The sequence below is a fragment of the Lingula anatina genome, chromosome 10 (genome assembly GCF_051362555.1).
Source record: "Lingula anatina isolate TDL-2025a chromosome 10, LinAna3.0, whole genome shotgun sequence".
Classification (NCBI taxonomy): domain Eukaryota; kingdom Metazoa; phylum Brachiopoda; class Lingulata; order Lingulida; family Lingulidae; genus Lingula; species Lingula anatina.
In genome coordinates, this window is record NC_141776.1 from 7110848 (window position 1) to 7125288 (window position 14441).

Below are 14441 nucleotides of genomic sequence, written 5' to 3' on the forward strand. Positions count from 1 at the left end.
TACCCCTGGTCATCAAAACATTCCCAAAAATGAAAACCTCATAAAAACTCCAAATTTAAAGAAAAATAATTCAATGATACAATGAAGATATATTCCAAAATTTTATTTGTATAGAAATCCCTTTGTACATCATAACCTTCAATTCCACAAAACAGACAAACTATTATAATAAATACTATCAACATTAACCATTTGCCATTGTGCCTGTAAACCAGTGACTTGCTTTTAAAGCTCTTAATATACCACTTGGCATAAATATACCCACTGCATCAAGTTTGAATAGAACCATTCTATTAAATATGTGCTCCACAGGAAAAATAAGAAATCCTTTCTTTTCTCCACAGATTTTGTGCAAAAACTCTCCAGTTTTGATAAAAGCACCAGACAGAGTGATAGCATAGCTGTTAGTAATCAATGACTAACCCAACAATTATGTCCAGATTAAATGTCTTACACATGCCTTGTGACTATCCACATTTCTAAGGAACTGCACGTACCACTGCCCATTAACAAGCTTAGGCCTGGACTTAAAAGAACCTGTTATAGAAATGGACTCATTTTGTAAAATGTTAGAAGATTATTGAAACTGTTTCAATTACTCGTGGTCTATTGCTCTCTAGATATCTACTACCTGCCAAGCAAAATTTCACAATTATGCCAGCACAACTGTGACAAATTGTATTATCCTCCCCTCTTCTTCCTCCAAGTATCAAAACAGTTGACCACACATAAATTTAATTCTATGTCAACCAGCAATTACACAAGACAAAGAAACTTCTGACAGCACATCAAACGTGACAAAAGTTGAAACAGAAATAAAACGATCATTTTCTTCAAATTCATCACAACTGATTGAAGAGAATGTCCGTGCAAATATTGCATTTTCAATCCTGAGTACATTAGCGTGGTTTTGGTAGATGCTGCATTCTTCCATGTGATAAAATGTACATATTAAGTTACGTTTTTGTGTTCAATCATCTCTCTTAACTGTCCTCTAAGAAGACTGTGTATTAGAAAATAAGAATGGAGCTTTGGTATTATGGCAGTCCAGCACAAATATATTGATTCCCCCAATATGACCCACAAAAGCAAATGTATCAGATATTAATAAATCTTATAACCTATTTTATTCATAAAATATGAAGGAGAAAAGCCAGTTTTCAACTTAGAGACTGTCCACCAAAGTTCATCTCCACTAAAAAAAAAAAAAAAAAAAAACAGTTCCAAGCTCAAGCTTTGGTTTGTATGTCAATGTGAAGGTCATCAAGGTGTCATCTTCATCACCAAATTTATCTGAAAAAAGGAGAAATAATTCTTTGAGAATTTCAGTCCAATAATAACGTCATTTACATGTCTTCATTTGTTTAATCTAAGGCCCTTTTCACATTGAGTGGAGTACTTCAGGGATACAGTGTGTATACTTTGTTAGGTCCCAACATTTTATAATAATGATAATAATAATTTCAAAACCTCAATATTCCAACATAGCCAGTCATATGTTGTGGCATGTAAATGATAATGAAATGTTAAATTCATTTACTCCACAATAACATCCCAGTTTTTACTTAATTCCTGGTATGGGAGACGGACCAGACAATTGATATTTTTATAGCCTATAGCATGAAAATTTAACCCGATTCCTATAAAGAAAACTCATACTCACCTGATCAAGTGAAGGACATCCAATGATCTGTTGATCTTCTTCTGAATAGTTCTCACTGAGAATTGTGTGAAGCTGCTGGAAAGCATGCTGGATATTGACCTGAAATATCAACACAAAATCAGGTCACTGAAATGTACATTATCATTGAGAAATAGGTCAAAGTAGCCTATTTTTGTCACTTGGCAATAGCATGGAGTTGTTGGAAGGGATGTTGAAAAATCATTATTTCATTTAATTACTTAGAAACAGAAAACAGTCATCTATTTTTCAGTTAGTCCATTTAAAGGCATGTTGAAAAAAAAAAAAACCTTGCACATGTTTCGTGTCCTCATTGCCTATTTCATTCATACTTTGATTGCTTTTCAGAAAATGTGCTCTGTGACCCTATTGGCTATTTCATACATACTTTGATTGGTTTAAAGAGAATGTGTTCCGTGTCTCTATTGGCCAGGTAGAGCATCATGCTTTTCTGTATGCTTGGTATTTTCTGTTTCAGGTGTTTGTAGGTCTGGGTCACTGCTTCGTGGACTTTCTCGGGGCTGGCAAAAGGCTGTTGTCTTAGAGAAACCTTCGGCCCAGTGTCCCCTTGGCCATGTTTTACTATTACCTCAGCCTGAGGAAAAAATCAAAATCCAGTAAAGTTCAGTACATCTTGCCAGGGCAGATCCAGAGATATTTTCTGACAGTCTTTCAAATTATCTTTGTAGATCCACTCTTCATTTTTGACCGTCTTCTGACAGAAAAAATTATATATTAACTTGAAAAATTCTGCCTATCTTCAGGATGAACCAGTCCGCCCTTGTTTTGTAGCAAAACTTAATAAGCTTTTTTACATCCATGTATTAGATAATCATTCAGTGAGAAATTCTCAGTCTTTAAGCTACTGTCACGTCAGTTTAATATAGCAATTTCCATTTTATACCATTTAAAAAAATAAACATACATACAACAATGACTGAAGAAATCCTTATTTATTTCAAGTATTTATAATTCAAAATCTGTATTATAATGAAAAGTGTGTAACCACAGGAATTGATGACGGTTTTAGATGGGTAATGTAAAATACTCATTTAAATATCAAAAGTACCCACCTTGGTGAGAAAAGAGTGCAGTGGGCCTGCCACTGTGTCCGACACATAGCGAATAAAATCCTCGCAACTTTTCTTCAGCTGTGTGTCCACTTCGCGCTTCGAGTCCAAAAAATGTTCAGTGACTTGTGGAGATCCCTGTAAAGATTGTGTCACTCTTAACACTGCACTTTAGTAAAGGCGGCATTCAGAACACTGGTCTAACTAGTCCGAGGGTCAAATATGGCGACCCACTAAAAAGCTTGCCATCTAATCCGCTAATAGACACTGAATAGATTCCCCGTGGGACCCTCCAACTAGTTAGGCCACTGTTCTGGATGTGGCCAAATAAGCTTTAAAAATGTATCTGTTGATAAGATTTCATACCCAAAAAGTTGATAGCGTTGATGAGATTGTGAAACAAGGCACTGGATGAAATACACCATTTACTCATCATGCTAAAACAATATCAACTGTAATTAATTGTTCAAATTTAGATTTAACCAATTTGTCAAATGAGAGGAACTTGCAATATATTTTAATTTTGAATTTTCCCTGCCAAACTTTTATTGCAAAACCCTGCAAAATACCTACTAACAATGGTTGAGATAAATTGATTGAGATATGCTGGATTTTGACACGGAATACTGGCACAAAATTAGGTCACTGAAATGTACATTACCATGCAGATTTCAGCAATTGTAATCATTTAGGGTTGGAAGTCTATGATACATTTGGTGGTGCTAAAGAGCTAGAATCATGCAAGGAGTAAATAGACATAAAATCGCAGTGGCGATAGCCTCGTTTCAGGCATGCTAAAATTTCCATTACATGTACAGCTTAGCACTTACTTCAAGCAGAAATTGCAGGAAAGCATTGTTTCTGTTCAGAGCAAACATCATCGATTTATGATGCATCAAACCATAGGCAGCATCTGAAAGATAAATGTGTACCAGAAAACCAACAATAAAACCAGAGTGCTTTTTCATATGTGTAGCTTATTTGTGAGTTTAGCTCAAACCCTAGAGCTATGTCATTTTCCTGTTTTAACAGTCTTTTTTTATTGTTTAAAAGTGTGTAAGAGCCTTTCTGACTATTCTTTAAACAGTCTATTAACATATAAAACATGTTTGGTGCATTGGTTCAATCCTTAAAATCGAGGGGAGAAATAAATGCCTCTGAATTCACCAAACTTACTCTAACATCAAGTATTCATAAATACAACTATTACAAAGTTCTCCAGCCATACCTTTGAGTTTACTGAAGTCTAAAGCTGTCTCTCGTACTGCAAAGTCTATGTGGAATGGTGCAATCTGTTCTCGTAGAATCAGCAGGTGCTTGATTAGAAAAAGCTCACCATCTACCTCTGAATTCTGAAAGCAAGACCACAGTCAGAGCACAGTATTAAAACTGGTCTCAAGCTGGGGTGTTTGATGTTTCACAAATGTTTGACAAGCAGGTCTAGGGATGTCAAAGAGTACAAAGAAACCTCTGGAGGCAAGTATGCTAAGCATGGATAATTTGAACTGAACTGATGAGCAGCAGAATACAGAGCATCATCTCCACAAGTGCTTTTGACAGCCTATCCTTCTCATTTTATTGAATATTCAGAAATTTTTGGCCATCTTTACAAGATATATGGCATACAAACAGGATAATAAGGACTACTTGGTAAAATTTCTAGAGCAAATTCAGTAAAAATATAGCAAGATGGAGCAAGTCATACTCACTTTTCTTTTCTTAATGCTGTCTGTTGCCTCTACCAGGGACTGTATGCACATAGACAGGGCCTCCTGAGAGAGCCCTTGGAAAGTTGTCCTCTGAAAGAGTACAGGATATCAAGCTTAATATAACTTATATTACAAGAGCTATCAACTGAGCTCACCTACTTACACCTAAACATTGAACATGGGGAGGGGAGGGCATGGGGGGGGGGGGGGGGGGGGGCGACAGCAAGGAAGGGTTGAAGGGTGGAAATAAAAGAATTCTCTTTCTTGTATACTGTTTTGGTACTAAGTGATGTCAAAGGACACGCCTAGTTACACCAATACACAGCAGATAGGTTTGAATGAATGGGGATGACAGGTAAACAATCAGGGCATGCTTTTCCTCAGGTGCAGCCTATATACTGTTTTAATTCCAACCGATACCAAAGGGCACCAATGCTTACACCAACACATGTAACAGTTTTGAGGGAAAGGGGCTGGAAGTTGACAATCAAAGCATTTTCTTCCCCTATTAAGGCTTATATATATATGTTAAAATTTATCTTATACTGTTATAGTTAAAAGTGATGCCACATAAGCCCCCTTACTAGCCATACTTACATCAACACACCTGAACAGCTTGGACAGACAGACCAGAGTTCTCCTCACTGTGGGGTACCACATGCCATGGAGGTCTGCAGGGGACATGGGCATATTGCTGCCTATGAATGGCTCTGAAAGGAAAACGGAACACATGTAATAGCATGGTATGGCATTGAAACATAGAGGCTTACAAATGGTGAGAGAGAGAGAGAGGGAGTGATAGAGAACGAGAGAGAGAGAGAGAGAGAGAGAGAGAGAGAGAGAGAGAGAGAGAGAGAGAAGTCTGTGTATTTAGCACTGGCCCTATATATGCCAAACACCAGTAAAACTGAAAAAAAATTTTAGTAAATTTATTTCCAATTGCTATCAACAGTTACTGCTTTGTTCCACTAGATTTGTAGGTCTTTTTTTGGCTTGTAGGGCCAGTATATTAAAGGTTTTCTGGCATAGACTCTCTGCGAGTCCATGCGGGTGTGTGTGTGTGCATGTGTGTGCATGTGTGTGTGTGTGTGTGATAAACGTTCAGAGCCACCACATCAATGTTCTCTAAAACAGAGGACCAGTTGTCATGAAAATACACAACTACCACTAAATACCTCCATCTGGAGAGAGCAACAACAAAGAAGAAAACATGACCACAAATATTCTATGAGTCTATGATAAATCATTCATATCGAATAGAAAAGCAAAGCACATTTCACTAAAAGATTGGATGTGAACTATGTGCAGACCCTTACTGTTTTACACTGCAAATGTTTCATATAGCACAATTAACTATGTCAATTTAAAATAGGTAGCCAATTTTTAATAAACAATATTTATAAGTAAGATAATGGGTTGAAGGCAGTAGAAACTGATGCAATTGCTTAACAACACCTGGCGCCCTCCTTTGTAATAATTGATGGAGACAGCGTGTTGTTTTCATCTTCTTCTGTCATGATTTGAATGTAAATGTGTACAACCCTGATCTTCCACAAATTTAATCATCTTCTACATGCAATAACATAATTAAGTAGAGTATAATTCATAAAATATACAATTTTTTCGATAAAATAAGGTACTTGACTTACTTCTGTGCACAAAGACTGGCCTTGGGCGTACTTTCAAAGATAAACATTCAAATCCGTTATTATTGAGTTTTGGACATTCAAATTTAGCATGACCATTCCAAACAAAGTAAAACTAATATGTTTCCCAGAAAACTGTAGCCAGCCAGTCAAAGTTGAGAAAATAAAGATCAAATGATACGTTTAAAAGATCATTTCCTTTAAGAAAAATCCCACACATAAACCATTTTCCACATCTCATCCAAATAAACCACATTAATTGAGTGCAAATACAATGTGACCCCACAAATATCAAGCTTAAGTGTCTTACTTCCAGCATAATAGTCCATTAAAAATGCATGAGCTGCCAAACCAAAATATCCTTGAAAATGGAAATTGAACAGAAATAAAATATGCATACTGAAGACAAAAAAATATTTATTGAAAACAGGCATAAGTGATAAGTGTAATCCCTATCAATTCATCTTTTTGAAGATAAAAGCAAAAAAGAAAAGAAAAAAAAAATGAGGTGCAGATTTGCCATCTTGTCTATGCTCTGCCAAGTAATTGAACTACCCCATTATAAACTAATCTTTCCTAAGATAGCAATTCAAAAACAAGATGACCATTGCATGCAAATTTATTCAAGTGACAATAATTAAGTTCTGTGATGCAACCTGAACACATCCTAACTGATTGGTTATAGCAATTAAAGTTAATTAAATGTAATCTATTTAAATCGGGTTTAAATCAAATAATGTAATAAATGCAAAACATAATATCATCCATTTGTAAAGGGCGAAGAAAATATATCAAGAAATATTCTCTAAAGCACTTAAATTAACAAGTCTTTTTCATATATTCCATATATACAGCCTTGACCTTTTGACTCTGACACTGAGGCTATGACCTTGACCCAATTATTACCTGGCATGTTCGGGTTCAACGGTAGTACCGCAAGGCCTCCATTTTCTACAGGCACTGCTGGCACAGCCACTGGCTCCTCAATTTTCCGTTCGCCATTTTCTTCAGCATGTGACGTAATCTGTGCAACTTCTTGACTCGTGTTGGAAGAAATCGAGGATACGGAACCAATGGAGCCTGACCTTGTGTGCTGCTGGTTTTGTTGCTTTATGCTCTCTGCTATGCTCTGAATCAAACATCAACATAACAAAACTGTACCTTTAAAGTTGTAATGAGGAAAATTTGGCAGATAGGATTTTTTTTTTACCAAACACTGTAGTTACCATTTATTGGGGCTTCAGAAAAACAATGGACAAAAATACAATTTCAATTCTTTGCCCCTTATTTGTCATCAGTTTGGTGTAAAATTATACAGTTGGATTATATATGATCTTAAATCATGTTTGCATATATTTGCTAGTGCTTAGGATATCTGGTGACTCTTTAAATCTAAGTATTCCAAGGAGACTCTCTTCATTAAAAATAGATATAAACCACACCTCCATCATTTCAAGTTTTTCAGGATACGCCAAGTCACCAGCTGCAGGATGATAATTCAAGATGTCGGAACGGATGTAGATATGAGTTCTGTACACTAGTCTTTCCTGGACATCTTCAAGCATCTGAAGGCAGACTGTCTCAAATGCCTGTAACTCTTTGGCTACAAGACAACAAAACAGACTGTAAAGAATCAGTACACAAATTTTGACCATTTTGCCATAGGTCATTTCCCAAATTATTTGTCCCAAGCTAACATACGGTTCATTAATCTATTGCCCAAGGCATCATAATGCTAATCTGCCAACTATTTTCACAATGCAATTGTTGTCTGCTATCTCCAGTATATGCAGCAACATATTTAAAACATTTTTTTCATCTTGTACCATTTGAACTAATTCCAAGACACCTTTTTCTGTAAGGAAATACTCACGGTTATGCAGTACATGTTCCTCCAGCATTTCAACCTAAAAACAGGAATAAATAAATAAACAAATAAATAAATAAAATCTTTTTTCAAATCAACCACCCACACTGCATAATGTCAGAGTCTTTTCAGAAATCAGGATATGAAACCTCAAAGATGTGGGATTTTAAAGGGATAACAACTCTTCATATGAGATTCAAAATTCCAAACTATATACATTGTAAACAACACATGCACTACTAACACCATTTTTTTTTATCTATCAAAATGTTTTATGTCTTCATAATTCACCACTTTTGAATGAAAATTACATGGGTGTTCAGAAAAGGCTCCCCTCTAATGTAAATACTAGAGCAGCAAAAATCGGATTCATTATCATTATCAAATAAAATGTGATACAATCTTATCATTTTTAAAAATAAAACCACCAGTATATAAATTATGCTCACCTTCATTATGCTACAGAGTTCTGCCAAGGTCTCTAGATGATTCACATGTATGATGAGAGGTCGAAGAACATCGTAAAGCTGATTGCACAACCCAAGTAACATTGAGCTGAAAGTGAACAGGGAAGCACTTGCTGAAGTCATTCAATGCACCGCTTACATCAATGACAAAACAGTGATGAAAATAAAATAGACAGCATACCCAGGGGCAGATTTAGGCCGTCTTCTGGGTCTTCTGGAAGACTGTCAGATTTTCATGTTTACATTGACGGGTATCTAATTTTTTCAGTTGGAAGACGGTCAAAAATGGAGGATGGACCAATAAAGATAATTTGGAAGACTGTCAGAAAATATCTCTGGATCCGCCCCTGGCATACCTATCAAATGTTCAGACATATTTTCATGGCGGACATTTCCCATTTGGGAGCTATTTATAACACTCACAAACTTTAGTTGAGCTACATATAAACATATAACCAACTGAAAAAAAATTATAGCCAGCTGCTACCATACCACTCAACTTTGTGCATATTAAACATTGAACTTAAATAAATTGGCACAGAGTGTAGAGATAAAAAAGTTACGTGACATCATATTTAATTGCATCATCAACATAAGTTTTTATGAAGAAACTGAATCATTGCAATACTGGTAAAAATTAAAGTGCAAATTGACACAAAATTAATCATCGTATAACATATATTTTTGCCATACATGACCAATCACTAGACCGGAAGATATGAGCTGGGCTTCAAGTATTACTCACTCTAATAATGTAGTATGATGTGTAAAGAACTGAGAAAACAGCTGATATTCATCTTCACAAACATGGACCATGAAAGCACATCCACTGCGCATCTGAAAGAAAGAAAGATCAGAGTGAATGGCATCATCTCCAAATGAGGTTTCTTATTTAAGATTGAGGCCTCATTTTGATGTAAACTGATCTTTGAAAAAAAAATCACACACACACACAAACAATAATAAATTTTCATCCCTAAAAAAAATTTAATAAAAAAAAATTGGCGCTGTTTGGCAAAATGTTTGCTAGGAGCCTTGATAATGGTTTATACATACCAGGGCACAAGATTCTGTTAACACATACCAGGGCACAAGATACTGTTTACACATACCAGGGCACAAGATACTGTTTACACATACCAGGGCACAAGATTCTGTTAACACATACCAGGGCCCAAGCTATTGTTTATACATACCAGGGCACAAGATTCTGTTAACACATACCAGGGCACAAGATACTGTTTACACATACCAGGGCACAAGATTCTGTTAACACATACCAGGGCCCAAGCTATTGTTTATACATACCAGGGCACAAGATTCTGTTAACACATACCAGGGCCCAAGCTATTGTTTATACATACCAGGGCACAAGATTCTGTTAACACATACCAGGGCCCAAGCTATTGTTTATACATACCAGGGCACAAGATTCTGTTAACACATACCAGGGCCCAAGCTATTGTTTATACATACCAGGGCACAAGATTCTGTTAACACATACCAGGGCCCAAGCTATTGTTTACACATACCAGGGCACAAGCTACTGTTTATACATACCAGGGCACAAGATACTGTTTACACATACCAGGGCACAAGATTCTGTTAACACATACCAGGGCCCAAGCTATTGTTTATACATACCAGGGCACAAGATTCTGTTAACACATATCAGGGCCCAAGCTATTGTTTTACACATACCAGGGCACAAGCTATTGTTTATACATACCAGGGCACAAGATATTGTTTACACATACCAGGGCACAAGCTACTGTTTATACATACCAAGGCACAAGATATTGTTTATACATACCAGGGCACAAGATATTGTTTATACATACCAGGGCACAGTGGTCTCTGACATGTTTAGTGGACAGGTCCGTGAGTGCAGAGCTGACACTAGGACCAAGAAGTGTCAGTCTTTGCTGGAAATAACACTGGTGGCAGTCTGTCAGCATCTGGGAATATCTGAGGGAATCAAAAGGTGTGTTAGGTTCAACACTGCCTTGAATCTGATGTCAGTCTAGGTGTGCCATGTGTCATGGTGTTAAGTGTGGCACATGTCAGTGCACTGGGTGTGACATGCCATTGTGACACTGAGACACTTTGTGACACATGACTGTGCCAGATGTGTCAAATTTGACTTTTTTCTTCGCATGCAATTGTTGGACCTTGTAAAAGGTAATACAATGTGACAGAAATGTCATGACATTTTGTAAAGCTTAAAAGTGCCAAAAAACCAGACCAAGTAGTGACATTTTGTTTTAAACATAATTAATTAAAAACTCCCTAAGCCACCTACTCTGGACTCTTGTCAATTCTTTGCTCAATCTGTTCCATCAGGGACTTCACTCTGGGAGCATTGGTGCGAAACTTGCCATAAAATAGAGTGAAAGCATTTTCACTCTGAGGAGGACCATCCTGGAATAATAATAATAATAATAATAATAATAATAATAATAATAATGATGTTCAATTTGCCAATTAAATATATATACAAGATACATCTAACTGGAAATCAGTCCATTGTTTCAAGAGTAGAATATAACATACAACACAATAGTATTATGAAAAAAATCTTTGAATGAATAAAGAGATGATTTAAGAAATATCTATTGATGGTAATAATGATGCTTGGCACTGGAAATTGGGGGGTGGGGGGGGGGGGGGGAATCAAACAACACTTTCTAACTATTCTGAGGAAATGCAATCTTGTTTACTCTGGAAAACTACAAAATAGTCCTGTATAAATCCATCTGTGAGAATACTGAGAATGAGTTTGATAAACTGAACTACATTTTTATCATTAAATCTTCAGAAACTTTAACAAGCATTCAGTTTTATACATAGTGTCAAAGGTTAAAATTATGAAACTTTTTCATTACACATTAATTCCGTTTTCTTTAACCAACCATTAAAAACCTCCTTTTAATACATCTTACTTTAAACAGATACAAAATTCTAAATCTCCTTTTCTCATTTATTTCACTGAAAAACTTCAATAACCTTATGACCAATTGAATTTAGGATGAAAATAGGCTGGTTCTGGAAACAAAAAGGGCAAACGACCCACCTTTTTGGGTAAAACATGTTGTGTAGCGCTCTGCAGTAGGTTGACTACGTGGGTCTTGATCAAAGTGAGAGCCCTGCACAGGCACTGCTTAAACCTGGCCAGGTACGTGTGGGTCTCCTTGTACTGGGGCTGAAATAATAAAATAATAATTAGAAAAGCACTCCGAGAGCGCAGACCCCCGCCAAGGCAGCAATTTTTGATCATTATTGATTATTGATTGATTATTGATCCGGATCACCACCAAAAACTAATCATCTGTTCTTTGGTCCACTTCTTACGGTTCCTGAAAATTTCATCAAAATGGGTCCATAACTTTTTCAGTTATGTTGATGACAGACAGACAGACAAACAAACAAACAAACAGGGGTGAAAACATTACCTCCTTAGCAGAAGTAATAATTAAGACATTGATTTAGAGTTATGTAAATGTGAGCGCTTACAATAAATCCAATAAAACAAATTCATCTCTCCTGAAAAACAAATCACTTGGGATAGGCTGTTGGGGGGGGGGGGGGGGGGGTTGTAGGGAGGTTAATTTGAACACTGTTATTTCTATAATAATTACTGACATTTACCTGTATTTCAGCAATGCATTAATCTCTCCTGGAAAATGAATTGCTTTGGACAGGCTAGGTAGTTGTTGTTGGGAGGTTAATTTGAACACTGTTATATCTATACCAAATTACTTACATTTCCCTGTATGTAGGCAATGCACTCATCTAGCCTGCTAAGCATGGGCACAAAAGATTCACTGGTCACTGCCAGGGTGGGAGACCCGAGTTTCTGAAAAGATATAATAATAATAATAATAATAATAATAATAATAATAATAATAATAATAAAAATAATAATAATAATAATAATATTTACAGCCTAGAAACCAAATATGTTCAATAGACTAAATTGTAAAATACAAGTCAAAGAACTGAACTGCCTTTGTAAAGGTCTGCCCTCTTCAAATGCTTGACTTTTTTTCATCAAACTGGACACTTACACTAGATATTCTCTCTAGCTCATTGAAATAGGACAGCCTGTTGTTAATGCTCTCCGCAGTATTCACCAGCTTTGTCTGCTCGGCTAGAAGATGCTCACATGCTTCATGCAGGGCGTTGGTCTTCGTTGACACCAGCACGTACTGAGACTGCAGAGCTTTAAGATGGTCCAGAGAGTGGGACACTTCAGACAACACTTGTGTGCATTGGTCTCTGTACTCTTGAAGCTGCTCTATGAATGCTCTGTAAATAGGTCACTGGAGTTAGTGTCTAGTTGGGATTTTCAAAAATAGTTCAGGGTATCAAAAACTTGAATAATGGATTTTTTTTTTTTTTGGGGGGGGGGGGGGGGAGAGAGAGGACTTTGCAGTGAAGTTAATTGCCTCTGAAAAATGGCACATCTAGTTGCTGATTGCCAGAATTATTTCCCCAAAGACTGCATATTTAAACCAAATGCAAAATTGAAAATTAAAAAAAAAAAAAATAATAATAATAGTACTAAAAATGATGTACTTAACACTGATTAGAACAGGACCTCGAGAGTATCAATACAGTAACTTTTGCCTTCTTACCTCTGGCCTTCCTCTTCTTCAGCCTCCATTTTCTCCTCCACTTCGGCAAACCAGGAGAAAAACTTGAAAAAATGAAGCAATTATCAATGATCAATATATGCAGCTACATTTTGTTATCTGTCATATAAATACATCAAATGTATGAGATATGGACTGTTTTGACAGTTTAGCAAGTTCAATATTTGACTGATTTTGTCATGTTTGTTATTATTTACCAAAGTCTTTCATATAGCTTTATTATCATATTTGTCATGACATGGTTTATAAGTAATGTAAGTATTTTGAAAGGCTACACACAATTTCCATATTGAACACAAATTATTAAGTTTACCTGCTGAGCATTCTCCACTTTTTGTCCCCCTAAGTCAAACTCTGCCAGGCACTTTCCAACACTGTCCACATCAACAGAGCTGCCATCATTCATATGAGTAGTTATGGTTGGGAAGTCTTCCAGTGGAAGCTGGGAAACAAATATAAAAATTGTGACTGTCACTTTAAAGACTATACCTACCTGTCAGTACCACTGGGGACTGTTATTAAGAACAAAAAATAACATTTAAAAACATAAAATAAATTAAATTAAATATACAAGAAAAACAATTTATGTAAAATTGAAAAAAAGAACTAAAGTAAGTATATTTACTTCACCCCCATCCCTCCCCAATCTTGTATTAAGTTCTCATCTTTGTGTCATAATGTTAAACTTTATGTTTAAGTATGCATCTAGTTAACTATGTGCAAGATGGAAGTGTATGTAAACTGGTCAAGAACAATCACCCAGAGTAATTACATTTCAAGAAGTTTGTACATGGACTTAAACTGTAAATGAGAGAGAGAGAGAGAGAGAGAGAGAGAGAGAGAGAGAGAGAGAGAGAGAGAGAAGGAGAAAGGGGAGGGGGGGGGGGTTCACCAACTTGTCAGCAGATCAGTCCAGACCCTACTGACAAGCATTTAATCAGGGATCCACTTGTATAACACTGAAACACTGGCATTACAAAATCAGCTAGTCCACATAAAATGTTAAACTAGTGGAATATTTTAAGCTCAGGAAGAGATGGGTTTCTCCCGGGAGCGGCTCCTATCACCTCCCCTCCCCCTCCCCTTTGAATTTTTTAAACCAACCTCTATCGGAAGCGGGCGCACAGCAGACTGAGTGGTTAGCTCCATGATGCTGTCCCTCTGCTTTTCTGTTAAAGGAGCCACGGTATCGGTCTTGGCCTCCCATGCCGCTAATCGCTCCCGTAAAACCATTTGGTTCATTCTGTATTTGACTTCTCTCTCACTTCTGCAACGTGTCGGCCATAGCTGACAACACAAGATGAGCGCATGCGCATGAGTTTACTTCTCATGAACAAGAGCAAAGT

General features: G+C 36.6%; 1 protein-coding gene across 3 annotated transcripts; it reads right to left on the reverse strand.

Moving 5' to 3' along the window:
* Positions 1–88: 88 nt before the first annotated feature.
* LOC106160560 (conserved oligomeric Golgi complex subunit 3) lies at positions 89–14414 on the reverse strand. 3 transcript variants are annotated; one of them, XM_086996973.1, is made up of 22 exons: positions 14200–14414; positions 13409–13537; positions 13078–13139; positions 12508–12748; positions 12204–12296; positions 11514–11642; positions 10743–10861; positions 10282–10408; positions 9186–9277; positions 8423–8528; positions 7980–8013; positions 7549–7709; positions 7013–7235; positions 6110–6139; positions 5058–5170; positions 4461–4550; positions 3980–4103; positions 3582–3664; positions 2755–2889; positions 2070–2276; positions 1664–1762; positions 89–1293 (listed from the first exon to the last, which is right to left on the reverse strand). In XM_086996973.1, exons 1-22 carry the CDS (start codon positions 14335–14337, stop codon positions 1264–1266), a joined length of 2565 nt encoding a protein of 854 aa, XP_086853099.1. In that variant the 5' UTR covers positions 14338–14414; the 3' UTR covers positions 89–1263. The 3 variants fall into 3 exon arrangements, with proteins under 3 accessions (XP_086853099.1, XP_086853098.1, XP_086853100.1); XM_086996972.1 differs by lacking the exon at positions 6110–6139 and adding an exon at positions 6417–6467; XM_086996974.1 differs by lacking the exon at positions 6110–6139 and having other exon boundaries at positions 14200–14413.
* Positions 14415–14441: the final 27 nt, after the last annotated feature.